The sequence below is a fragment of the Falco peregrinus genome, chromosome 4, assembly GCF_023634155.1.
Source record: "Falco peregrinus isolate bFalPer1 chromosome 4, bFalPer1.pri, whole genome shotgun sequence".
NCBI lineage: Eukaryota > Metazoa > Chordata > Aves > Falconiformes > Falconidae > Falco > Falco peregrinus.
Window position 1 is genome coordinate 117,157,302 of NC_073724.1, and position 26,923 is coordinate 117,184,224.

Below are 26,923 nucleotides of genomic sequence, written 5' to 3' on the forward strand. Positions count from 1 at the left end.
TTAACACAATGGGAAGGTTACAGCTCTGGCACCGCAAAAAGGATCAGGGAGTGTGAAGTGGGCTGCAGATTCCTTAAAAGCTGCATTCCTAAAGGAGGAAGTTCTTTGTTTGGAGGGTTGTCAGAAAGAACAAGACCGGCACAACTCCACTGCTGACCATAACAAAACGCACAGGGCTCACTACTTCTGCACTCAGTCTGCACGCTGCCCAGACTGCAGTTCATGCAAGAAAGCGTAGGGTCTCTACCAAGACTGGCTTCTCCTTTGGGTGACCACAGTCACTTGAGTGTCTCTGAGCACAGGTACAGTCCTATATTCTCCCCAGTTCCCAGGCTTTGCCTCCCACACCACAATTTCTGCTCTGATTATAATTCACAATTTATAAGATCTGCATATGCCAGGGAGGTGACAACCAAGGGCTTGTCATGAGAAAAACTGATGACCAAGGTGGAAGGAAACTTAGCAGAACCAGCTTTGGGGGATTTAAATGTTAAACCCACTTTATTGTTTTGGGTTTGTGTCCTTTTCTAAAGTGTTCATATTGTGTTTCATAAGAAATATTGTACAGCTATGTTGTGTGCTATGTTATGTTCAAAATGTATTTTTTTAGAAACAGATCATTTTTTACGTTTGCTAGTTTTCTTGTGCTGACTGTTATTCTTTTATTTTGATGGATTTTGCATGATAACATTTCAGTATTTGGGAAAATATGGGAGATTAATCATTATGACTTCCAGATCAAATGTATCAAGGGGAAAAGCTCATGTTTAAATGCATTGTCCTGTATTTTAACCTATTATATGTCTGTGTTCATATTCCCCCTGTTTTTATTGATGTACTGCACATATCTGACCTCCACGTTTGCCCAATAGTTTTTTCACCAGTTTGGGGGTTCTGATTTCCCAGTTTTGCTTAAAAATCTGATTGGAATAAGACCCTGATAACCATTATTTACAGTGTGCTTTTTGAATTGGATCTACTTAACCTCCATGTACCTTATCCAATTTCCTTGCAGCCAGTAGGTCTCCCTCGATCAGACACAGCTTTATGTAAAATATTATCTAAGAACCTAATTTGCTGCATTTCTTATGATTTAATCAATGAAATGACACTGCACAGAGCTTTGCTTCTGCCCTGTGTCAGCACGTTGGTTCGCTGACATGCTTCAACACCACATAGTGATGCCTGGCGCCCTCCTCCACCTTCTGCCCGCCTGAGGGAGGTTTCGGGCTGTTTGCCTTATAAACTCGATAAGGGAATGGTTAAACCCAATCCCCAAAAGGACCTTACCCTTTTCACACAAAATCAGAAATAATTTACCTCACAACACGTCAGGCAAAAGTTTTCCCTTTAGCACAACGCTGCCCGGCGTCGATGCTCGTCTTCGCTGACAGCAAGTACCCGCTCTGTGGCACGAAGCATCTCTCACACCAGGGGCTCCCTCCAAAACCAAAATTACAAAAAAAAATCGGATGGATACGAGTCTTAAGGGAGGGTCACCGCCCGGGGGACAGCGACGCCCCCTCAGCGCCGGCGGGCAGATATGTGCAGTCGGACCCCCTCAGGCTGGGCTGCCCCTTCGGGGCAGGCGTCGAGGGGGGCAGCCTTCCCTCGTTCCCCGGCTCAACATTTTTGTCTCTCTGTCTGTGTTTTGTCGGGTTTATTTGTTTACTTTATTTCTTTTTTGTTTTTGTGTGTGTGTGTCGTTCTCACCCCCCCCCCCCCCCCCCCTTTTCTCTCTGTGTGTCCGTGTGTGTTTGTGGCCCGCAGGTCCTCCCCTGCGTTGTTCGTCCGCCTCCTCCACCCCCCCCGAGCAGTCCCCCTCCCCTCCCCCCTCGCCGTCGGCCAATGAGGGCCCGGGGCGGTTGCTGGGCAACGGCGCGGCCCAGCCGGCCGCGGACTCTGACTCTGAGGAAGAGTTTGTCCCTAATTCATTCTTAGTTAAAAGTGGCTCTGGAAACCTCTGTGTCGCCGCCAACGGTGAGTGACTTCTCTCTCTACATACTTTTCTCGCTGGTCCGACAGCCGTGCGCGGGGATGGAGGTTGGCTTGAGGTTGTGGATGTGCCCTTTGGGTTGGTTTGGGGATTTTGTTTAAAAATAAATAAGTAATTTGGGGAGAGGGGTTAAGGGGAATGGTGGTGGTGGTGGTGGGGAAATCACCTCATAAAGCTTGCAAAACGCAGTGTTGGAAAGGTTCATGCTGGCTGCTGCGCATGTTGCTGGGTGGCTGTGGTGAGGGATGAGCCACCCACAGTGGTACCTGGGCAGAGCTCCAGAAACTTCCCTGAGTTGAAGGCTGGAGCACTCTCCCCTGTTCTTTGGGTGTTTTTGGTTTTTTGGTTGTTTTTGTTTTGGTTTGTTGGTTTGGTTTTTTTTTTGGGGGGGGGGGGGGTTGATTTTGTTGGGCTTTTTAATTTTTCTTTTTTTAAAAAAAACTCCTGACTGAGAAACTCACCAAAGAAACACCCTTCTCTGTGAGGGTGGCCAGGTGCAGCGGGGGGGCTGAGGGGAGGGCGGCCAGGTGGGTCCTGCCACCGCAGCCCCTCAGCACCTGAGAGCGGCCTGGAGCTCCCGCTGCTGTCACCGACCTGTCACCAAAGGGGTTGTATAGATGGAAAAGGCAATGCTGAAAACTTGGGAGTTTCCTTGTGAGTTGTGACAGTAGCATCAGCACCCTGTGCTCAGCCTCAGAGGCCAGAGGAGGCTGTCTGCGTCCATGCCTCCCTCAGAGGTGGCTGAGAGATACAGGGTAAGTATTTGAGGCAGCAGCACAACCCAGTGCTTCTGGGATGCTCTAAGACTCCCCAACGGGGAGCTGAGGGTGCTTAGCACCACCGGATGGACTGTGCTGCTTAAACAATTTCAAGAAGAGGAATGAGATTCACAGCTCTCTGCTGCAAAGACAATGAGTCATAAACAGAGAGGTAGCGCTCATTGGCAAAGAAATGTGAAATTTCATCAAGGGTAGTGTAACCTGACGAAGTGCAGATTACAGCAGTGGAATAGCAGTGGCCACTCAGGCCGCTGCCATCCGGCTTGAGTGATAATTGCTCACAGGTCTGATTTATGATGAAGGAGAAGGCATTCAAAGATATCTTGAAAGAGAGAAAGAAAGGTGAGAGAGAGGTTTACTGCAGCTGGCAACAGCTTAAAGGCATTTATGTTAAGCTTCTAAGAAGGTTTCTTAGTATGCTGTTATCTCCAAGTAAGGAAAGAAAGTTTGACATTTAATTTGTGTCTCCCTCCACCAACCCCACCACCCCCCATGTTTCCCTCTTCTTTTCTTTTGTTGGATTTGTTATGGTAAAAACTAACTTTACCTTCAGAGGAGGAGGTTATCTCCTCTGGATTGTCATCCTAAGGAGAGTAGGGAGAAATACAGTGTCATATTCATTGGGGAAACTGCTTAAAATTCATATCCTCTGTTCAGCATCCCCCCTCCCCTCCCACCCTGTAACACACACACATCTGACTCCTTGCAGTCGCAGTACATTGAAATTTGAAGTCATGTAGATGACCCTCTTGTTGGAAGCAAAGACAAACTCGTGCTCCACCCCATGTTTTCAACATTGAAATGTGCATATTATCTTTGTTCATTTAGGGAATATATATATACACATACATGCACACTCTCAGGTAAAAAGAGGGAAGAAAGAGAAAGCAAGTGAGATTAAAGACCTTAATCTCTTCTTTTACTAATTAGCTGAACAACAGAGAAAGCAGTGTTCAGAGTCCACAGTGGCTTGACGACATTATTGTATTATTGATGTGCTGGTGAGTTAGAGTTTAGGCTTTTCAGCTGCCTGCTTATTTATGCTCTTTTTTCTCAGTGCTTTTTGCATTGGCTTGTAGACATACTACATTCCCTGAGGCCTTCTTTGTGTGTAGGATTCAGCAGGTTGGTAATAAATATGTCCCACACAAAGACAGGGCGTCTGGGGTCTCATTTGCGTGCTTATTCTAGTTGTTCAGTAATCAGAAGTGCAGGTAATGCCAGCACACTGGTGACCTGTTAGGATCAGCTCAGCATCACACTGCTATCAGGAGGAAAACAAAGGTGACTTATTATGCCACCTATCAACCCATAATCTGAGAGTCCACATGAATAAGAAGTACGGACTATACAAGCCCATCATGTCTAAAACCCACAGACTCTTCTGGCTTCTGTAAATGGATCTAATTGCTTTAGTTCCTTAAGGTTCTGTTTCTACCAGGCTTAGTCAGCTTAAACTTTAAATGACAAAGGCAGGTCTTTATGTTCCTTAAATAGTGAAAATTAGTAAAAGCTTATTTTGGTTAGGACTAAGTTTAATACAGTTAGAGCACTCATTCTCAGAGAATAGTAGCTGTCTCAACAGCAGGACAGCCCGAGAATGCTGTCCAAAGGATTTGTGTTGCACTTTTTAATTGATTGTGGCTAGGTTTTCCTTCCACAGCTGTGTAAACTCAGCCTTAGAGAAGTCCATCCAAAGTAAGTAACACCCAGGGAGCAGCACCGCTGTTACAAATCCCCATGTAAATTGGAAATATAATGCACATGGAACTCAAGAAACATGCTACTTTTTGAAGATATAGTAGGCTATTCTTTATCTAAGTTCCTTTCATTCCAGAAAGGTAATAATGCCTACAGTATTATTTCTACGCTTCCAGGAAAATGTCCAACTAAACTTTAAAATAAAGGCTGGAAAAAACTAATAAGTGTATAAATATGCAGGCGTCTTAGGGCTTCTATTTTTCTATTGGATGTATTACAAGCCATTGTTTGGGTTTTTTTCTTATAAGGTAAAAGTAATCTAGAACATTAAAAGTTCCCTATTTTTATTGTACCTATACTATCAGCAGGCACTTATTTTTAAGGAAAAATAACTTTCCAGACTTGGGACATTTTTGCTTTTGTTTTTATTTATGTCAACTCCAGAAAATTACTCAAAGTAGCTAGGATGTGAATGTCTCCATGTCATAGAATTATAGAATGGTTTGAGTTGGAAGGGACCTTCAAAGGTCATCTAGTCCTACTTGCCTGCCATGGGCAAGGACATCTTCTACCAGACCAGGTTGCTCAAAGTCCTGTCAAACCTGGCCTTGAACAGTTCCAGGCATAGGGCATCCACAACTTCTCTAAGCAACCTGTTGCATGTCTCACCACTCTCATAGTAAATAATGACTCCCTGATATGAAATCTAAGTCTATCCTTTTTTAGTTTAATACTGTTACCCCTTGCTCTGTCACTACAGGCCCTGGTAAAAAGTATATCTCCATGTTCCTTTAAGTATTGAAAAGTTGCACAGAGACTTCCCTTCTCCAGGCTAAACAACCCAGCTTTCTCAAATATCTCAAGGTGTTTCCTTTCAGGAACTTGGAAATATCCTGGTTTGAGGATTTCAGCACTAGGCTGCCTTGGGTATATTGGTGAATATTCAGAAACACTAATGAGTTCGTCAGGTTTCTCATCAGTCAGTATATGTATATACTGGTATGTGGGTATATATGTATGTATATGACTGATGAGAAGCCAGCACTGTCTGAAGACATCCAACTTGTAATCTGATTGTTTTAAGAAACGTGCAAATGCTGTGTTGGGTCAGGACATTGGTCCATGTAGGCAGTGGTATGGAAGGAGAAGCAAAAGCCAGTAGGGTTGCAGGGAGGATGCTGACTGGCTGGGAAAGGTTGAGCACTAGCCAAGGGGAGGGATGTAGAACCTGGTGATTGGCTTGGCCGCAGCAGCTCTCTCCATTTGAATCAGTAAATAACAGAAAAAACAAATTAAAATAAAAGTAATAGAGTGTCTCTGGAGAATGGTGTTTAGGAAGAGCACATCAGCCAGACTGTTGCTGTTCACTTCCCTCAGCATCCACAGCTGTGGCACTGGGGAGATAGCAGGTATAGCTCTGCTTAGCACAGCTATGAGGTAGAGTAATGGCTGTTAGACCCATCGGGAGCTAATGTGCAGAGTGACAAAGAACAGATTTTGAAAAATACATTAAATCCATGGAAAGCTGGCATCTAAATTCCTTTCAGAACACTGACCACGTTGCCTCACAGTCAAAGCCAAAGTGTGTGGCTTCTTCCAGCTGTTTCGTCAGTGAGCAGTCACTCGATGTGAAGTGTGCTTTTGCCATTTTGTGGGGTCTTGTGTGTTTCTTTAAGTTGCTCGTATTAGGCAGACAGGAAGGCTGGATGTAGGCGTTTGAAACAACTTCTGCAGAAGGCAGCCACAAAAGCCAAAATAACCTCTTGTTCTGGGCACTTTAATATTCCCAAACACGATTTCGAAGACCAGGGCATGGGCTTTATTTAATTCTAGCAGAGGTGAGGAGATGCTAGAAAGCTGTAAGAACATCTAAAACTGACTCTCCGGTCCTAGAAATTACTTTACTTAGGTGACACTTGAGGTAACATCTACTGTAGTCTCCATAGGAAGGAACTAATACAGTTTGGAGTCTTATCAACCACTTCTGAATATATGTGCCCCAGTTTCTTTGGTTTCTCCCTCAAATACATCCCTATTCCAACAACTCTTTGTTCCCCACTGATTAACCAGTCCTGTTCCTTTTCTACCACTAACGGCATTTATTCACAAAAAAAGCAGCAGCGGAGGGTCACGCTGTCAGTCACCCACAGTGACATTGCTGATGGAGAGAGCGAGAGACAGGAGGTAGGCATGATTCACAGTATTATTAGACTTTGAATTCCAAGAGGACTGTTCAGTGTTGTGTGAAGCACGGACAATGTGGCCCACACCTCAAGCACAGATTGTGATGTCAGTGGATGAGAGGAGGGAAAACCATATTGAGTACATACATAAATATTCCAGGGTTAGATCCCAGGAGATGAGTGCAACTTCCATAGGTCCTTGATTTCAGTGCAAAATAGGCCAAATCAAGACCAGTTTGACCCCAGAAGCTGAAAAAAAACCCCACAACGTGCTGCTTCTACTTAGTGGTATCTGCATGAATGAGCCACTTGGCAAAAAAAATCAGCGGTCAGGGAGTTAATGCAGATTTGTGTACTGCCTTTGCCACTTTTTCTTTGTTTAGAGTGCTGGACGTTTTGAAGCAGTAAGTTCCCCTAACATCTTCCTTCTCATTTTTAACTAAATTGGACCAATCTAAGCCTCCTGATTTGTAACCTAAAGAATGTCTCGTATTTTCTCTTTAGGATTTTTTTTTCTTTAATGATCAGCCTTGAGCTGTTGAAGACAAACACCGTTTGTAATTTACCTCCCTTTCCTGTCCTTCAGAAAAAGTGTTCCACCTTTTTATTACAAGATTTATGGAAGTAAATCCTTCACAAAAAGGCTGATGAGGACTACTAAAGCCTTGTCTGTGTTTTGTCCGATAGTTTAATTTGATCTAAATTGTGCATTTCTGGCACTTTACACTGAGTAATTGACCAGATCATCTGCCGCTAGTGATGCTGTGGCTGGATTTCTTCTGGACCTAAAGTAAATCATCTTCCAGAAACAGAGGGCATTTTCTGCTACAAGTTTTTAATCTACCTATGTTTGTGCTAGGTGTTTATTTCCTTAGTATCCTTGATGTATTTGGTGCTGCACACTCTGCCACACAGACGCTGCTGTTTCAGACTCATTCTGCAGGCCAGTGTGACCAGCTGAAAAGCTGAAATTAGCGTCAGCCTGCTTTGCATCAGGCGTCACTCCTCTGAACTTAGGTCTGACTGCAGACAGATGAGTTGTCCTGTAGGAGTCCTGTTTAAGCACAGGCTTAGGTGTTTACAACACTGGGGTGTAAGAGACAGTCACAGAGAAATCAGACTGCAGGAGGGAGCCCAAAAGACATGGAATATTGAAACATTTCAAAGAAAGAATGAGACTTTTTACCAGGGCCTGTGGTGACAGGACAAAAGGCAACAGTTTTAAACTGAGAGAGGGTAGGTTTAGATTGGACATGAGGTTATTTTTTACAGTGGGGGTGATGAGGCACTGGAACAACTTGTCCAGAGAAGCTGTGGATGCCCCATTCCTGGAAGTGTTCAAGGTCAGGTTGGACGGGGCTTTGAGCAACTTGGGCTGGTTGAAGATGTCCCTGCTTATTGCAGAGAGGGTTGGACTAGATGATCTTTAAAGGTCCCTTCCAATCCAAACCATTCTGTTATTCTATGCAAGCCTTCTAAGAAGTGGAGAATTTTCAGGGATCTGACTGAAGAGAGCAAAAGAACCTTTTATAATGTAATATTAATAATTGATATTTTGCTCATCTAATAATTATTAATAAATCCCAATTAAATTATATCTTTTTTAATGTGAGGGGTAGGTTGTTTGGTTTTCTTTCCAAAAAGGCTTGTGGACTGAGGTTTGATTCTCTTACTGTGTTTTGTCCTTGCATAGTGCTTTCTTTTGTTTCTTTCTTTACTACTTGATTAAGCATGTTAAGAATAACTATTAATCTCTGCATCGTTTACCAGAAATTTGCAGAGTCCATTAGCAGTCAGTTACCATTACTCATAATGGTAATTCATAATTACAGAAGGGAAACTGAGGAATAGGAAAATACAGCCAATCATTTTCCAAGTGTCTTTAAAAAAGTTAAAAATATTCTTTGGATTACTGTGCTCCCTATTAAAATTTTTTAACCACCACCACACACCCCCACAAGATTTAAGCAAGTTCAGGGTGAAACATCTTAAGGAGAGGAAAGATTTAGAAGATGTTTAGTTTAGCAATAGTATTAAAACAATCTTTAATAAAATAACATTTTTTTAGAAATCTGTGGTGATGAATGAAAAAAATACAATGGTAGGAGAGGTGCTTGGGAAAAAAAAGTTTTTTTGAAAACCAGTTTTACATAATTTTTCACTGAATTTATCCTCTAATTTGGGAACATGTTCAGAGTTCAGCCAGAGAACCTGTGACCCAAATTCCTCCCTTTTAATTTTAGTGAGAAAACTAAACAATAGACTAATTAATTATAAGCTTTCAATTTAGTTAGAGGCATTTCAGGCCATCAGGGTGTGAATCATCCTGAGAAGATTCCTCCTTTTCCACTTATTGTGGAAAGAGCTGTGTCTGACTGTAGGTCCATAGGAGCTTGAGAATTCAGTTAGGAGGTCATTTTGGCTTGATTTTCACAGTTGTCATCTACTTGAACTCACTAGAACTGTCCAGAAATTCACTGGCATATTTGAAAATTTGTCCTCAAGTCATTCCTCCAACTTTTTATCTGTTGTAAAGATGGCAACAAGGTTCATGTTTTGAATTCCCAAGCATCAGTCATTGCCTCTTAGACCCTGAAGATCAAGTAAGAAGTTGTAAACTGGCAGGTGTGAGGAGGCTCAGATCATTAATTATTATTCCTACTCCTATTCACTTAGTGCTGGAGCTGTCCCGTTGAGCTTTTGTTCCTCCAGTTTCACCCTTCATACCAGGAGGAAAATTCAGAAAGATTTCAGTGTGCAAGCTGCAGACCTTTCAGAGGACATGAAGCTCTAGAAATGCCTGCTCACCTTTCTGTCACTTAAGCTCTGGCCCCATGAATTCACTTTGCATCCTGAGAGTATTTGTTTAACCTGGCAGTTGTTTGGCTTCAGGATGAGCCAAAGGTGAGAGGCAAATCATTTGCTATAGGACTAGATTCTTATCGCCAGTATCGGTGGGAGGCATTTGGATTAGATTCCTAGCATAATGAGGGTCAAATCCTGACCCAGCTAAAATCCTTTTAGCTCAAACAGGGTAACGTTTGGTCAGGAGTGGATAATATGAATACACAAGTCAGGGTTGAGGGGTTTTTTGGTGCTTTTTTTTTTATATATATATATTATTTTTTTTCAAAGAATAAATACCCCAAAGAGAACAAAGCAAAGTTATGATTGTCACATTCAGTGAAGGGCAGCAATGAAATGAGTCACCTTTCCAGGCCAGTGGGGAACACACTGAATCAGTTAAAAGCAGATTTATAGCTTTTTAGCTGTGATAAAACCGTATCAGTGTGTATATGAATTTACATAGGAGTAGGGTGGTTTTTTTCTTCCTTTTAATGCAAGCCACATTGGAAAGTGTGCACAAAGGAGCCCCACTCTGAGGAAAGACAACTGGAACAAATTATATGCATTCAGACTTCTTAAACTGAATTGGCAGCAGAAATATTCCTGGTAACCTGAGCATTACAGCAGCATTGGTATAGTTAAGGTTATGTCAGCATTTCCATTAGAAACCCCTACTTTCAGAGGTTTATATCTTCAGTAAAAATTCGCTGTGGGTTGAAATTTGACAAGCTGTGCAAGGTTTCATCTAAGATGGATTTTTTTTTACCTTTTTCTTTACAAAATTGGGGAGAAAAATCAGTTTAAAGAGCCCAGCTATGAGAGCACAAACAAAAATAGCAGCATTCTGGCTTTGATCTTTTTCAATGTTAAAAAAAAATAATGTTTCTTTCTTTACAGTGTAACTACCAAATGTGCAACAAAATCTTGCTCTGAAGAAGGAATTAATCATTACGCTATTAAAGGAAATGAAACATTAATTTATGGCCCATTAGATGCTTTTTCACTGCAGGACTGCCAGTGTTTTGGTCTACCTCAGGTTATACTAGGAGATTTGTGACTAGCATGAAACAAAGCCCCCAGAGGAGCAGATTCTGTGTGGAAAAAATGCTTCTGGGCAGCTTTAGGAGAATAAAACATTGAAGGCAGAGTTGTCCAGAGATTGGAGCAAGTGCTAGGAATTCAGCCTTCTGGTTTCTGCCACAAGCTTCTCAGCTAAAAAACTTAGCCTTGGTTTTCTCCATTGTAAATGGAAGATAGAGCAAGCTGTTGGCTTCAGTATCCTTCCAAACTGTTTCTTCACCTGTGTGATATTACTGGAGCTAGCTGTGGTTTAGACTATGGTGAACAAGTAGACAAAAAGGGACTTGTGGCTCCATACTTGCAGACATCAGGTTTCAGAAAGTAATATACTTGCAGACATCAGGTTTCAGAATGTAAGCTTCTCCCCTTCTCCCTGCCCCCAAATCTTTTCAGATTTTTGGGTGCACAGCATTGAACTTACTTCTGGGTATGTGTCATCTCTGAGCTGATGCCTGTATGGCTGAGGATCTGTGTGTGCTCTCAATTCCTGCAGTGTTGTGTGTCTTCTACACTTTCAAAAGTTATTGCTGATGTTCATCAGAACTTTTTCCGTTCACCAGATAAAAGCTAGTGTGGAAGTGCAAAGTGTTATAAAATGCAGGAAGGAAGTCTGATGCTCTTGTACTTGTGGCTGCATTGTGTTATTACTGTGAAATGGATCTCTCAATTGGGAACAATCTCAAACTTTGGGAAAGCTTGTTCCATTAGCTGTTTTCAAGCCATATGTCTCCGTTTTAAAATGAGGACCTGGGGGCTTTGAATTTTATTTATAAGTTGAAACGTGCTGGTCACTGTGAACCAGTGATTAATTTGTAAGGGAGAAGATGCCAGAAGTCTCACTCGGACCTGTGTGTTCTTTCAAACTAAACAGCATAGCCTCAGAAGATGATGTCTCCCCCTACTTCCTCCTCCATCGTTTCTGTGCTTTGCATTATTCGCTGTGTTTATTGTAACACACTATTAATCTCAACCACGGCATTCAAGCCATCATGTGACCGCCAACAAATTCTTCAGCTAAAGCAGTGATAGCTTTAGGTATTCTGGGCAGAAGCTTTGATAGTGTGAGTAGAAGGGAAAGGAGCAGGTTAAAATGTTTGAGGCAGTAACTCAGGAAAAAGTGCCTTCTGTGAATACAGCATGAGTTTTCTGAAAAATGGTATTTGGAACATGACATGAGGGGATAGTGCAGCTTCTTGCTGTGTGTGTATGAACCACGGTGTATCCTTTGAAGTTACTTCCCATGTGTACCTGGGTGCAAAGCAGTAGGGTTGTTTTGTGCAAGAGAGGGCAATCCTTAACCGTGTGTCTAACAGCAGGACCAAGCCCTTAGTGCCCATACTTGGTAGTAAAGCTGATGTGATAGACAGTTATGGCACAGAAGGAGCCTTTGATCTTGGAGGGCTTTATATGAAAGACTGTCACAGTTCCTTAGAGTCAATTGGGTTAAGCCTTTGAGGACTACAAGCCCCAGTATATGCATCCTACATAAGAATTAATTTTGCTGGCAGTTTGGAAAACACCAGAATTTGAAGGGTTAAAAGTTTTGTTTGTTTTTAATTCCTGATATGTGAATTGAGAGAAACCCCCCCAAAAGAGATAGAATACCTGGTATAGTGTTTTAAATGCATGATCGGCATTAGCTCAAAATCTATGAGTTTGGTATTTTGTTGTAAGTAATGCCTGGAAATGGGAGTCAGAAGATTGGTGGCTGGTGACACTTTGTGACCTCGGCCAAGTGACCTAAGTGCTGGTGCCTCACTCTTCCATGAATAAAATGGGAGATCATGATCATTGTTTGATTCTTACAAGCTTCGCACATTAGTAGTTTGTTGCTTGAAAATGAAAAATACTGTTGTGCTCCCACTCCATTCTGCTGATAGGTCCACAGCATTGCAGGGCTTTACTGCTGGCTTTTAACATGTGCTCGCATCTCCACAGGTAAGGGCTGGTGATGCCGGCAAGTTTAGGCACTCTTTTTCTATCATGTCTTCAAAGTCTTCCCTGACTTCTAACGGGGAAGATTAAATAGAGCTTTTTTTCTCTTTCCATGTGATAATTAGGTTTATTAATGGAAGCCTGCTAATTAAAGCGTATTCCATATAAAGCAAAGAAAGTGTAGCAAAAAGACAAAATGGTTCAAACTGTACGACAGAAGCTGATAAAATTCAGACATATATCACATTTCTGCTTACAATAGGTCAGCTGATATTGACATGTCAAAGTAGCACGAAAATATACAACCATTCACTAAAAGCAGCAATGGTGAGGTGAAAGACCAGTGACTCCATTTTACTTGAACTGCTGAAGCCTAAATCTGTCCTCTTTGCTCATCAAATGTCTCAGACACCAAGTAGTTTTATTATTAAGAGTGGTCAAAATAAGAAGGCCAGACTGGCCCTGATTAATAACCTCCTAATTGTTCCTAACCTTTCACTTCTTAGGTCATCAGCATTATTTGGTAATTAAACCCACAAAATATAGCAAGAGTGTTTGGGATGCCTTTCAGAGGAGCCTAAAAATTACTGTTGTCACTTGTCTTTCTTACCTGTTCTAACTGAAGATGCCCTAGCGGGGCAGTAAATTCACAGAAATCATAGACTATCTCGAGCTGGAAGGGAGCCATAATTACAGGCGATTTTTACCTATTGTCTTAAAATATATTGTTCCTTTCTGGAGGATCTGAGCCTTTTTCTGTTGCATTAAATTTCTGTAGGTTTTCAGGTTATTTCTAGATGTCCTGCCAATTTAGTCTCTTAATCTTGGTGCGTTTCATTTTCTTTCTGTCTAAGTAAGACCTGCGTTGTAGAGACAAAAATCTGCCTCTCAGAATTATTGAGGTTAAGCAGGTTATAATTTCAGTGTTTTGGACACCTCAGAATAAGAGGTGTTCGATAAGTACAACATGCTGCGAATAGGGAAAAGCATTCTGAAACTATAAGTGGCCATATTTCTTTTTGGCGTTTGGGGGGAAGGGGTGTTGTAGTGGCCAGGCCGGTAAGATGAGAGTCTGTGTCATCATATGCACTATTCAAAACCAGCCAGCCCTGACAGCTCAGGAATTGGGCTCCAGGTTCTCCCACATGAGGAGAGAATTGAGCTTTGTGACCTGCTTCAGAAAAATTAAAGTAGCAACACATGCCTCATTAGCATGACAGCTATGGGAGTGGGCTTGGGATATAATAAAGTGCTGCAAGACCTTGGAGTGCTTCAGCAGGAAAGCTCGCAAGTGTAAAATCGATGCTTTTGATACATTAGGTGGTAATGGAAGAAGCACAGCACAGAAGTGGTATGATCAGATGATTTAGTTATAGCTATAAATCTAGTGGCAGTATCGTCGCAACGTGATAGGACACAGCGTTTCATAAGGAGCGTGGCATAAAGATTCATCCATTAGTCAAGTCTGGTGTTGAAGCACGTGTGGGTGTGGGTTTCATTACTGATATAAATGACAGAGTGGTTCATTCTGGCAAACACACTGAGTAAAACAAGGATACTTTGTAGCAAATGAGCACTTTAGACAGAGGTGCCGATATTTGGATTCTGTATAGGTATTTTTGGTATAAAATTGTTTTGGTGAAATGGAAATCAGCATGGATTATTCCAGGTTAAAACTAATACTTACACACTGACCCCTTCCTTGCCCTACCCTGCCTGGATGAATGTGAAGATTTTGTAAAAATTCTCCAGAGTCACATTTCAACAGTAAAACTACAACTGCTTGATGGTTGCTTGTCCTATGTTTTAATGTAAATCAGCTCTTTTCCTTGCTACTCAGTTTACATAAATTCTGCCTTAAAATCACCTTAGACAAGTTCTCTCCCTGAAACTGAATGGCTACATGAGACTATCAGAAGGTTCTACATTCTACCTCAAGCCATATTGTTCCTCATTCAGGCATTTTATTTTTAAATTCAGGCTTCCTCTTTAATTACCATCATTTTTGCTGTCCTTCTTTGTACTGCAGTCAGTTTTTCTATGCCTCTCTAATAGTGTGGGACAACTGAGGTTGGTGTAGCTTCACATATGCAATGAGTACCCAAAGACAGATGGGTCAAGTAAAAACAGAAGGAGGTGGCATTGTTTCCTACTATTAATGTATGCTTGATTAGGAAAAATATCATTATGACTAGTATAGAGGAGTAGCAAGTCAGAGGACACAAAGCAGATTTTAGTGGTTTTGTAGAATGAGTTACAGAAAGCCTGACTGTTGCTGCCTGTAACTTTTCTGATACACCAGTGAAACTTGAAACAAGAGGTCGTTTCAAAGGGTAATAGCTTCCAGCCAAAATGTTCTTCAGTCTACCAGACCACCCATCCTTTCTTTATCAATGAGGTCAAAATAATAGCAGTACTTGACACTTTTACTACAGATGGGTAAAATCTGTTGTGTCACCAGTAGATATTTCCAGAAACCTAACCCATGTAACTGTTTTTAATAGAAGTAGTTATATTGTACCTTGCCTGTGTATATCTCTAAGCAATTAGGAAACAGTAGGTCTCCTGGTACCTCCTTGAATCAGATAAGTGTGATTATCTCCATTTTACAGAGGTCACAAGTGACTAGCTTGAGGTCACCCAGGCATTCTGTGATACCATCACGGCGGGATTCATCCCCCCTTATTCTCCTGTTTCTGAAACAACCACTACACTATGTTCTTTCCCAAAAGCTACTCGGAGACACTTAACAAAATTGAGCGCTTTGGCGCAATTGATTTCTAACAGTCTGCAAGGAATTTCCTACACCTGATTTCACCCACTGAAAATGGCTTAGTATGATTAGGAATTTCCCCAGTTTACAGACAACCGCAGTGTTCATGCATGGAATTCATATAAAATACACAAATATGGACAGTACTACTTATATCTAGATCTGCATCAAATATCCTGTTTGCTAATGGAATGACAAAGGGTTTTCAAACACAGTTGTGAAATTTGTAAAGGCACTTTAACTACCTATTTGAAAATTCTGTCCTGGTTTTTATTCACATTAATTTCTGAAAAGGGAATTTAGGCTTGTGCTGAATATTGTGGTAGCTTTTGTTTAAAACAGTTTGGTTTGTCTTCCATTTCTTCTCCGCAAAAACTCTTGAGCGGTTTATGTCAGTGTCAGTCCATGCCAGAAGATCCTCCAATCTATCTTGTGATAAAACACAAACAATTCTGTGACTGAACTGTGGGTTTGTTGCTGTCACGTGGAAAGCTGACTAAAGCCCTTTAATTTATGAAATGCTACATAGTACTCAAAAGATTGCCTAAATATTTTACTGCATGTCACTTTTTGTTGGAAACCAGAACCCATATTTGCTGTGTAATCCATTAAGTAGAACCTCTTCAAATTGCTAAATGGGAGTTTGTATATGCTAACTTTTATCTGACAACTTCAAACACATCTCAGGGCTCTTGCATCTTTTTTACTATTTACCTCCATCCTGGCTTAGGGTAATATTTATGTGCAGGATTTAGAGGTGATCTTAAAGCTTTCATGTTTCTTTTTTTCCCCAAATTGTTCTTTGCAGGGCACTGGAAGGGGGTAACATTTAAGGTCCCTTCAAAGAATGTGGATAACTTTCATCTGCTCAGATGCTAAGAGAGTAGGTTGTTTGCATGCTACAATGATTGATAAATTATTGTATGCAAGAGGTAATGATAACGTTTGAAGTTTACAGAATTAATTTCCCTGGAAGTTTTTCAGCACAGTAGCCATGGAAGACTTATTTCAGGTAGTCTGAGGAGCTGAAGGAAAGAGAAAGGATCTTTAGAGATTGGCATAAGTGACTTGCATGGCAGAAAGATAATCCCTGAACACACCTGTGCAGTAGAAACATGACGTGTGGATTAGTTTTGTACTTAATCTGTCACTCTGGCATTCCCTTCATGAATCGCCTGAGTGGTTTCTGCTGGCCCAGCTCAAGTGTCACTGCAGCTTCAGCAGCAGCCGCCGGAGCGCCAGTGGATTTTGATACCAACCAAGGTAAATTTGTTTGTTCATTTTGAGTCTGGTGTCTGAGCTGGAATTTTAATGGTGTGAAAAATGAGGGGAGGAAAGACAAAGAAATAACCTGAGCACTGAAACACAGTGCTCAAAACAATTTCTCAAACTTTACATTCACATGTGCTGCCCTTTTCACAAGCCCATCCCTTATCCCAGTAAAGTGGAATTCTGCTGTTAGTGTTATTCTGCCAGAGTGTGTAGCATAAGAGTAGCCTTAAGTGCCTAGTCCTGCAGTTGCAATCCTTCCAGCTAGACTTTGCACTTACTGAACCATAGTTTCTCTTGTTCTACAGGTTTTCTTGTGTTTTTCATTTTGCACTGTGAGAGTCCAAAGTCTTGCACTGGGTGACTGCATGTCTGTAAAAACATGGGGTTTGTAATTTCGGGAAAATTATTCTTGACTCTCAGAGTGCTCCATACAAAAGATTGGAAGTGAGAAAAAGAGAAAAGATTATAAGGATCTGTCTGTGATTTCTGCCGCTGCTGTGCATTTTGGAGAAAATGGCTCACTTGGATGAAGTACTTGTTGCAAAAGCCAAACTTCTGGCAGAAGAAAGAACATTAAATTCCAACCTGTAAACATTAAGGAAAGGGGGAAGAAGAGGGTAGAAAAAGACCTAAAAGCGCGGAAGAAAGCTTTGTTTCAAATATATTTGAGTTTCAGATTGGTCTGGTGTACTTCCTGTGGCGTTGGAGTGCTGTAAATTGGAAGAGCTCAGGTTGGAAACAGGTCTGAAGCACCAATTTCTGAGCCCAAATAGAGTTGCACTTACTGCCAGAATGGTTTATTCAGCTTGCTGGATGGGGGCCAAAGGAACTGACCGCCCTGTGAGCTGAAAACGGTGCCAACCAGCTGAAGAATAACATTGCTTTGACTGAAATGGCAACTGTTTGTTTGTTCTTCCAGCAAAAGGGGGGGAAAAAGCAGCTTTTAGTGCTGGTGGTGACAAGAGAAGGTTAAAAATTGAAGAGAAAAAAGTAAGATTATTGTGAGAGAGAATGAAAGGTTTAGGGGCAAATTTTTCTCCTTGGTTACACTTACCTTGTTGCTTGGTCTTCACTGGTTTATAATTAAAAGAAAAGCTTGCTCTTCATTAGCTTCAACATATAGGTTGTTTTCTTTCTTCTTCTGAAATATGGTAAATTCTTCTATATGATAAATTACCTTTGCTAGTAATGGTTATAATCTACCAAACCCACTAGTTAGTGTAGGCACTGTCACAGCACCATGTGGTAGTTGTGGAGGTGGCAAGTCATAGTTTCTCATGTGTTAACAGGAAAGTACTTCACTGAGTAAATCAACAATTGAATGTGACTTAGGGTTTGATCTCAATGATTTTAGCAGGAGTTTAAGGTGAGCAAAATATGCAAGCTCAGGTATTTTCAGGTCTTCTTTTTAAGTGACTCATGGAAAGGCTGGCTTCTCCTGATGGTTTTGTGGGCTGTTCCATTGTGAGTTTACGATGGATCACTTCTTGCTCTCAGCCTGTAGCATGCCATAGCTCCTCACATGCTCTACCGCAGAACCATTTGAGTGCTGAAACTGCCTTGGCTGGAGAACTTCTTGTTTGACACTGCCATTTCGCACATACTGTTTGACTTGGTCTTCTTGCTTATTTATTCTGAGAGCTTTCATACTATTTGGATGCAAATAGCTGGCCGGATCACATGCAAAAGGCGCTGGCAGAGAGCTGGCAGTCATGCCACAGGAGTTGCTGCCTGCTGGATTGTAGCTGGTCTAAGGTCAGGCTGGCAGCACCCGACAAGCTCAGCTGGTGCCAAGTTACTCCTTGCCCTCTCTCTGTGCCACACTCATCCTCAGGGAATGTCCACCTTGCCTTTTTATCGTTGCTATGCAACTGTCAAAACTTCCTTTTTTCCCCAGCTTGTTAGTGTTTCTGGTAAGATAAACAGTTCCAGTTAGGTGATATTACTGGTGATATTAGAGCATTTTTTCCTGCATGTGTCAGGGCAAATCCTGCATTTGATTTTGCTACCTCTAGAGGTGTTTGGTGCTTATTTCAGTCTGCCAGCCCCTAGAATTTTCCAATTAGCCAATAATTTCAGTCCAAATAAGAGTAAAGTGAAGTTTTTGGTGCACCTTATTTTATTTAAACAGGTTTAAACATAGGACAGCAACAGACAGTCAAACTGAAGAGGAATAAAATCAAAAATATGTTATTGAAATACATTTTCATAATAATTTTAAGATTGAAAAATATTGAAATATTAATATTTCAATCTAATGATTTGGGGGGTAAAAATTTTACTACATTTTTAAACTTTAAAAAGAGAAAGTTTTAAGAAGTCATGTCAATCACACATATTTTGGGGGCCCAACTCTTTGGAGAAGGTTTATTCAACTCTTTTGGATTGGGTAGACAAGGTAAGGGACAACAGCTGGTGAAGGCAGGTCAGTTTAGTCTCATTGTTTGAATGAAGCATGCAGAAAGGAACATGGAAGATGGTGTTTTTCATTTCCATTTTCCAGAGACTGTTGGAGAGGAGCAGCTGTTTTTGCAGATATTATAGATGTAGCAGCGATTTCAGAAATGGGAAGTGGAGCAGGGACGCAAGAAAGGTGAATATGTTACTCTCTGGTTCCTTTTTGTCTTTAAATGCCTTGGAAGATCTTCATCTTCCCTTTGTATGCCAGAACTATCACCTGGGTGCAGTCTAGCTTGTTTGGCCCTTCCAGCATCCCCATACTGTCAACTCCTTCTGTCTCCCAGTGAGACTGTGGGCCAACTACCACCACACATGATGCTCCGGGGTTAAATCTGAGTCACAGGTTGCCTAGTGGGAGGTGGCATGGATTGTCAGCTGCATGGTCTTCTTCCCTGGAAAGCATGAACTTGCTCCTGCAGTGCCATGAGCACCACTTCGCACTCCATTGAGCATTTAATCGTATTTCTGTGCAATGGCGAACTCCAGCATAGCTCAGCTTTACTCCAGGTGAGAGGAAGGACAAAGATTTGGCCCATTGAGTTTATACTGCTCCTTTTTCGAGATCTGCCAGAAGGACAGATTCCTCCTTGCACCAGATGTGCTCTGCTTTAGAATTGCCATTCTGGGCATTTAGAGGGAGGCAAAATGACAGGCTAAGCACCAGTATTGCTAATACCTCAAACAAATGTTTTTTGAATTAATTAAAATAAATTGGCATAACAAGAAACACAGTGTGCATCCTCAAAAGTGCAAAGTTGTTTTCTAATGCAGCTTCCTGTTAGAGCAAGTACTTTAATTATCTCTGTTTGTGCTCGAAAACAAATTTAGATTTTTTTTTCTTAGAAATCAGCATTGCTTGATTCCCATTGCTTCTTAAAAAGCAGCAATGTGAAAGGCAGTTGTCCTTAACCATGAAGTGTGTTTTCCCTGTTGTGTACAGCCAGTTCCCTTCAGCCCCCCTTAGGAGTGACCTAAGAATGGCTCTAGGTAAAGAACTTTAATCTGTGTTTGTACAGAATTACTCTCTTGGTCTGCATTATTTTATTATTTAAACATAATAAGCTTCAGTAGTTCATGAACAGCACTGAAAGACAAAAAGTTGTGATAGTAGCAAATGCAGTAGGTTTTCCTTATTCAATATAGAGCTTAAAAAAATAATGGAAAGACTCACTACACCTGCCAGTCATAAAATTGTCCCATCACTATCAGTAGGAATGGAAAAGCCGTATTGTTACAAAGTAGTTGCTGGCCAATTCCTTGCGCAAAACAAAACAATATTAATACAGAAATATATTTCTTATTATTGCTAGATTCCAGGTGGGGACAAAAATTAATTTGCTAATAGCTTTTTTGTGTGCAGAGTGTTTAGCAAATTGCATGCTACCTCCTTCACCATAAGCAGCATTATATACATATTTTTGAGTTACACCAGGTTGTCCTAATAAAGTAGTCATGTATTGTCATCTTTGATGCTATCAGATGTTGGACTGGATCCATCCTTGGATAGAAAGCTTCCCAGGAATGCTTGCTGATCCTGTTTGAATTGTTGCTGGTACTTCCTGAACTATAAGTTTTCGTTGTCAGTCAGTGCTGAGCCAATGCTCTGGGACAGAATAGGGTGTTCTTTTTAACTGAGACACAAAATATTGACTACTTCTTTCCGGTTCCATAAAGATCTCTTGCCGTCTCTGTAATATATGGGTATCGCAGCTCCTCTGTCCTAGTTACATTCTAATTTCAGTAATTCTATTCCACCACTCCAGATTTTCCTGTCTTTGCAATTGAAGTAGTCTTATTTTATTTATTTATTTTCCCCACACATTTTGTATTTGAAACTTTCGGTTTACTGTTCAGTGGAGTGAAACGTAGTGGACTGGGTTACCCAGGAGATGAGACTAGAAAAGGTGGCCTTTTTTTTATCTTAAGACCTACGAATCTATGCAGTGCTGTTTCATGGTCTTAGGCGGCTGTGATGTATTTCACTGCAGAGGCACTCGAATGCTAGTGATGTGTCTCCTGTGTCTCTTTACCTGCTGCAGAAGAGGATGGGGAGGAGCAGTTAATTAAATTGTGACAAAACAGTCTAACATCGTCATCTCTAACTAAGTGCAAACCAGTGTTATTTTAATCGTTGAAAATCATTGGGCCACTATATGCCCCTCACTGCCTTTCACATAACCTCAAAACCCTTTCTCACTTATTGCAGCTAGGCTGCCTTTAAAATCTTTGCAGATTTTCAGTAGAAGTTGCTGGTTGTACTGTATATTGAGAGAGCAAATGCCAGAAGAGGAAAGTTTCAGTTGTATAAAATAAAATCTTTCTAATGCTCTTGATTATGCATCCCAGCTGTCCTTGTTTTGCAAGTCCAATGATTTGAGTTTTGGTTAAAATGTTTGTTTATTGTTTTTTTCCCCTCCTTGCCTCATGCACACACCAGGAATTCTTTTTGTATCATAGCTCAGCTTTTATTTCAAGCAAAATAAAAGAAAACAAACCACAGCTAATTGGCTCTTTGTTCTCAATTTTTTGACAAGTGACAAACGCTGAGATCAGATTGTAGTGCATATCCTGCAGCGGTCATATGGAGCTTGAGTTACTGAATCGTGAATTCTTTGTCATAGGCTCCCACTTACCATTGCACTGCCTGTGTTTGGGGTATTTGTGTTTATATATGCTATGCCCTAAATGCTTCCTCTCACAGTTAAAGGGGTAACTTATAGCCTACCAACGTTATATGGAAAATAGCATTCAGCGTTTAACCTTAGCTCCTATTTTGTGAATATTTTTTTTTTTTTGCTTTATTTCATAGCTTTTGAGGCATGAAGAGTTTGAACCTTGTTTCTAGGAAATTGTGAGGATTTGGGTAGTACTTGTAAGGCTGAACTCGGCCCCGGATGTCCTCCCATGAGACCAGCTGCTGGCGGAGATCTGTATATGACTACATCAAAATTTGTCCAGTGCTTGCTGTTCTGGAGGCTCTGGTCAACTCAAGTTTACCTTAAAAACAGAATTTCTGTTGTCTTCATTAAAAATGAGCAAGGCCCAAATTTGGGTAACCAGTGAAGGAAGACACTTCCCTCAGTTAGTTAGAATCATAGAATCATTTAGGTTGGAAAGGACCTTTAAGATCAAGTCCAGCCATTAACGCAGCACTGCCTAATCCACCACTAAACCATATCACCACGCGCCACATCTACATGTTTTTTGAACACTTCCAGGGGTGGTGATTCCGTCACCACCCTGGGCAGCCTGTTCCAGTGCTTCACAACCCTTTTGGTGAAGAAATTGTTCCTAACACCCCATCTAAACCTCCCCTGGTGCAACTTGAGGCCGTTTCCTCTCATCCTATCACTTGTTCCTTGGGAGAAGAGACCGACCTCCCCCCTTGCTGCAGCCTCCTGTCAGGCAGTTGTAGAGAGTGAGAAGGTCCCTGTGAGCCTCCCCTTCCCCAGGCTGAGCCCCCCAGCTCCCCCCGCCCCCCCCAGAGCTGTGCCGCAGCCCCTTCCCCAGCCCCTGCCTGGCTCTGGACACGCTCCAGCCCCTCCGGGTCTGTCTGGGGGTGAGGGGCCCAACGCTGAGCCCAGGGCTCGAGGGGCGGCCGCACCAGGGCCCGGCACAGGGGGACGGGCACTGCCTGGCCCTGCTGGCCACGCTGCTGCTGACACCGGCCAGGGCGCTGTTGGCCGCCGTGGCCACCTGGGCACACTGGGGGCTCATGCCCAGCCGGCTGCCGACCAGCCCCCCCAGGCCCTTCCCCGCCGGGCAGTTCCCAGCCCCCTGCCCCCAGCCCGCAGCGCTGTGGGGGGCTGGTGTGACCCACGGGCAGGGCCCGGCACTCAGCCCCGTTGGGCCTCATACAACTGGCCTCGGCCCCTCGGCCCGGCCTGCCCAGACCCCCTGCAGAGCCCCCTGCCCCCCAGCAGGTCACACTGCCCCCAGCTCGTGTCCTCTGCAAACCCACTGCGGGTGCGCTCCAGCCCCTCGTCCAGGTCCCTGATGAAGACATCAAACAGGACTGGCCCCAGCGCTGGTCCCTGGGGACACCACCTGTGCCCGGCGCCAGCGGGATGTGACTCCATTCCCCACCACGCTCTGGGCCCGGCCACCCAGCCAGCTTGTTACCCAGTGCAGAGCACACCCGTCCCAGCCCTGGGCACCAGTTCCTCCCGGAGATGTTCTGGGAAACGGTGTCAAGGGCTTTACTAAGGTCCAGGTAGGCACCATCCACAGCCTTTCCTGCATCCACTGGGTGGGTCACCTTGTCCTAGAAGGAGATCAGGTTCATCAAGCAGGACCTGCCTTTCATAACCGCACGCTGGCTGGGCCTGATACCCTGGTTGTCCTGCATGTGCCCTGTGATGGCACTCAGGATGATCTGCTCCATCACCTTCCCTGGAATCAAGGTCAGGCTGACAGGCCTCTAGTACCCCAGATCCTCCTTCCAGCCCTGCCTGTAGATGGGCACCACACTGGCTGACCTGCAGTCAATTGGAACCTCCCCAGTTTTCCAGGACTGTTGATAAATGATGGAGAGTGGCTTGGCAAGCTTCTCCACCAGCTTTTTCAGTACTCTTGAGTGGATCCCATCTGACCCCATAGACCTGTGTGTATATAAGTGGAGCAGCAAGTGACTAATCATTTTCACCTGGATTGTGGGGGCTTCATTCTTCTACTTGTCCCTGTCTCCCAGCTCAGGGGGCTGAGTGTGCTGAGAGTAAGTGAATTTGCTATTAAAGACTGAGGTAAAGAAGGCCTTAAGTACTGCAGTCTTTGCCTCCTCCTTAGGGCAGAGTTATTGCTATAATTTTGTCTCTGTCCAGCCATACCTTGTAAAAGTCAATGGACATTTTGCTGCTGGGGAGAACATTGCATCTGATAGACCATGTAATTAAGAAGTTACTCATTCTGTTTTCATTCTCCTTTGTGCAGGACAATGTGCCCCAGCTATGTTGTTAAAGCACTGGAAACTGATGGAATCAGAGATGAAATTCCACAAGGATTTAGTTGAAGTCCAGCCCCACCACGTTAGCTACTTTATTATCTGTTTATCTTTACCATAAATAGTCTTCATCGGCAAAACATATTTGTACTAAGATGGCTTGATTTTCTTCTTTTAATTTACAAATATCCTGCTTTCTGCCAGTGGGAAGTTTATATAACAATGTGAATGAACCAGAGTGGATCATGTGAATTTAATGTAGAGATCCTTCCCCCTCCATCCCCGCAACTGGAGCTAGCACCAACTATTCCATAAAAAGCCATTATGATTATTTTCAATAATCATTTGTCTGCCTCTGTAATTCTCTCCTTGCTCCCTACTGTGTCTCTGTAATCAAAGGGGGACCTCTGATGACTGCATGGGGCTTCCTGAGCACAGCCAACACTGGCTTTGCCCAGAATATTCACTTGCATTGTCTGTTGGTTAAGTGAGTACAAGGGAAAGAGAGAGGAGTCTGGGACTTCACTTGTCAGTTTTGAGCAAACATCATGCTGCAATTTTAGACTGCAACCCATCTCAGGGGACTTTTCTTGACCTCTACATTTGCTGCTTGAAGTCACATACTTAGGTGTCAGATAACCCAGAAAGAGACCCAGAGGCCAACTAGGCCTTAGCTGGGTACTTTTTCTTTTAAGGGAGAACTGATGTGGCATGTGTGAGGGTTTTCCCGCTCCTTCATCTACTCTGTCCTCTCTAGACGATGCAGAGACTGTAAATCTTCATTTACTGAAGAAATAGCAAATGTGACCTGCTGGTACATAGTTGGCATGTGGAAAGAAAAAAAAGTTTCCTGGTTATTTTAGTGTTTCATTTTTGGTCTTCAGACCTTTATTCCTTTCTCTTTAGTAAGATATAGTGTAGAGGCAACGGTCCCGTCTCCAAACAACTGCCATCAGTTACAGTGTGAGTTAAGGAGGGAGGAGGTTTCTGGCCAGTTGATTGTGGCTGTAGAGGAATGGAACTCTGAGGAAGACCAAGTGGCATGAGTGTTGTTTTGTTAGGGTTTTTTTGTGGTGGGAATGCTAGTACCAGAGAAATGCTATCCTCATGGTGCCTTTACTTCTCTAGCTCATTGCCCAGAAAAGTGCATCTTAAGACTTCCTTGCACACCAAGAACAACAATTAGGGCTTATGGCCTTATTCACTGTGTGTTCATTGAACATCAAGAGGAATATGGTCATTGCAATGGTGAGAACCATCAGGCTAGCCAGGTGTGTCTCTTTTAGCAGACCTCTTCTCATCTTTGTAGATCACCTTCTAGATGTCTGTGTCCTTTGCTTTAACACTTGTACATCAGGTTGGGCTGTTGAGGCTGGTAGGCTGTGTTTGAGTTGGCATTGCTCCAGCCTTAGCAGCAAGTCCGTATCAGTAATCACTGGGAGACTGGATTATCAGGGATTTATCAATACTCACATAGTGGCCTTGTGTGAGTTGTCCTGTTGCTTTTAAAGGACACTAGAGGACGAGGTGAGTTTTATTTATCACATAAAAATGCAGAAAGATTCCCAGGGGATTTATAAAGAGTGCCTACCAGGCAAGTAGCCTCACTTTCCTGACACTTAAAGAGAGGTAGCTCGCTGGTACAGACACTTTTATACATTTTACTAAAGGTATGCTTTTCAGAAGTGCCTGCGTGATATATGAGCCTAAGTCACAGTAACTTTTGGGAACACTTAGACTCTAAAATGCATGGACCACTTTTGAAAATGAAGCCTAACTTGGGCTTAAAGCTTTCTAGAAAATACAGCTCCAACACTTTCACAAGTATTAACCTCATCATTTATCTGTTGCACTTTCACACACCTAAATATCTTTGTAAACTTGGCCTTGCACCCCATTAAACCTTATAATTTACCACTGTGACAATAACTAGCTTCAGCACTTCATACACACAAACTGCAAAGCACCACTTAAAAGCAAATGAAAAAGATTGAGGGGGTATGTCCCTACAAGTGTACCTTGTGTCACAAATCAAAGTTATAGGGGACCTGATAATTTAGAGCTGTTTCTGTCAGTCTGCAACACTCATTGTGTGCCATTGAGAGGGAAGGTTGGCATACAGGAGCGTCTTGCTTGAAGCTATCACAGTGATGAAGTGAAATTTTAAATTACATTATATGTTTGCTTAAGAAACAGCAGATGAGGCCCTGTGGAATCTCAAATCCTCCTTGCTACACTGTAAAATGAAACCATAATCATTTGTTATTCTTCCACTGGTGTCTAGGAAGCCAAGACAGAAAGGGATGGCCTTTTAATGGTGCTTTCCAGCTTTTTAATGGTTTGAATGTGTGGCTTTTTTGGTTCCATCCTAGGTTCTGGTCCTACAGCCATATGAAACTGCCTTTTCTTCAAAGTTACAAGTATTTTTGGTACAGCATCGGTGGGATTTTAAAGACATCTCAGCCCTCCTACACAGATTTTTCATGAATATATCAAGTCATTTGAGGTTATATGGTGAGAGCTTAATCTAAAGTCACTCACAGTGGCAAGGGAATTATTAAATGAGTTTGGAAACAGGACCTCCAGTCACTCTGAAACTCTTGGCTGATGTGCTGAGCAAGTGGGCATTCCCTCTTTGAAGGAATATCACTGTTGACATAGCTTACATCGTAAAATATTAATTAGTGCTCTAAAGGATTTAAATGGTTTAAATGCAAGTTTGCAATTCCCCCAGTGATTGCAGTATAGTTTTTCCCATTGCCAGGCTACTTTTAATTAGACTTGGAAATGGAGACTTCTCAGTAAAGTAGGATCCCATGAAGGGCCTTTGTTTTCTCAGTGTTGTGACTAAAAATGGCACATTTTGCTCTAAGGTGATGTATAGCCAGCCAGCGTTTTCTAAGTTGTGAACTTTTGACACCAATGAGAATAATTCCTGCCAAACAAAAATCTATTGCT

General features: G+C 42.4%; 1 protein-coding gene across 6 annotated transcripts in view; it reads left to right on the top strand.

Annotated features, from left to right (window-relative positions):
- TENM4 (teneurin transmembrane protein 4) overlaps nt 1–26,923 on the top strand; it is a 352,231-nt gene that overhangs the window by 84,171 nt on the left and 241,137 nt on the right. For 4 of the 6 annotated variants that reach the window (XM_055802888.1, XM_055802889.1, XM_055802892.1 and 1 more), the window contains exon 3: nt 1,771–1,980. The exons of the other annotated variants lie outside the window; for them this stretch is intronic. In XM_055802888.1, the coding sequence (XP_055658863.1) occupies nt 1,771–1,980 (210 nt within the window). The remainder of the gene's footprint in view (nt 1–1,770; nt 1,981–26,923) is intronic. 6 annotated transcript variants of the gene reach the window in all.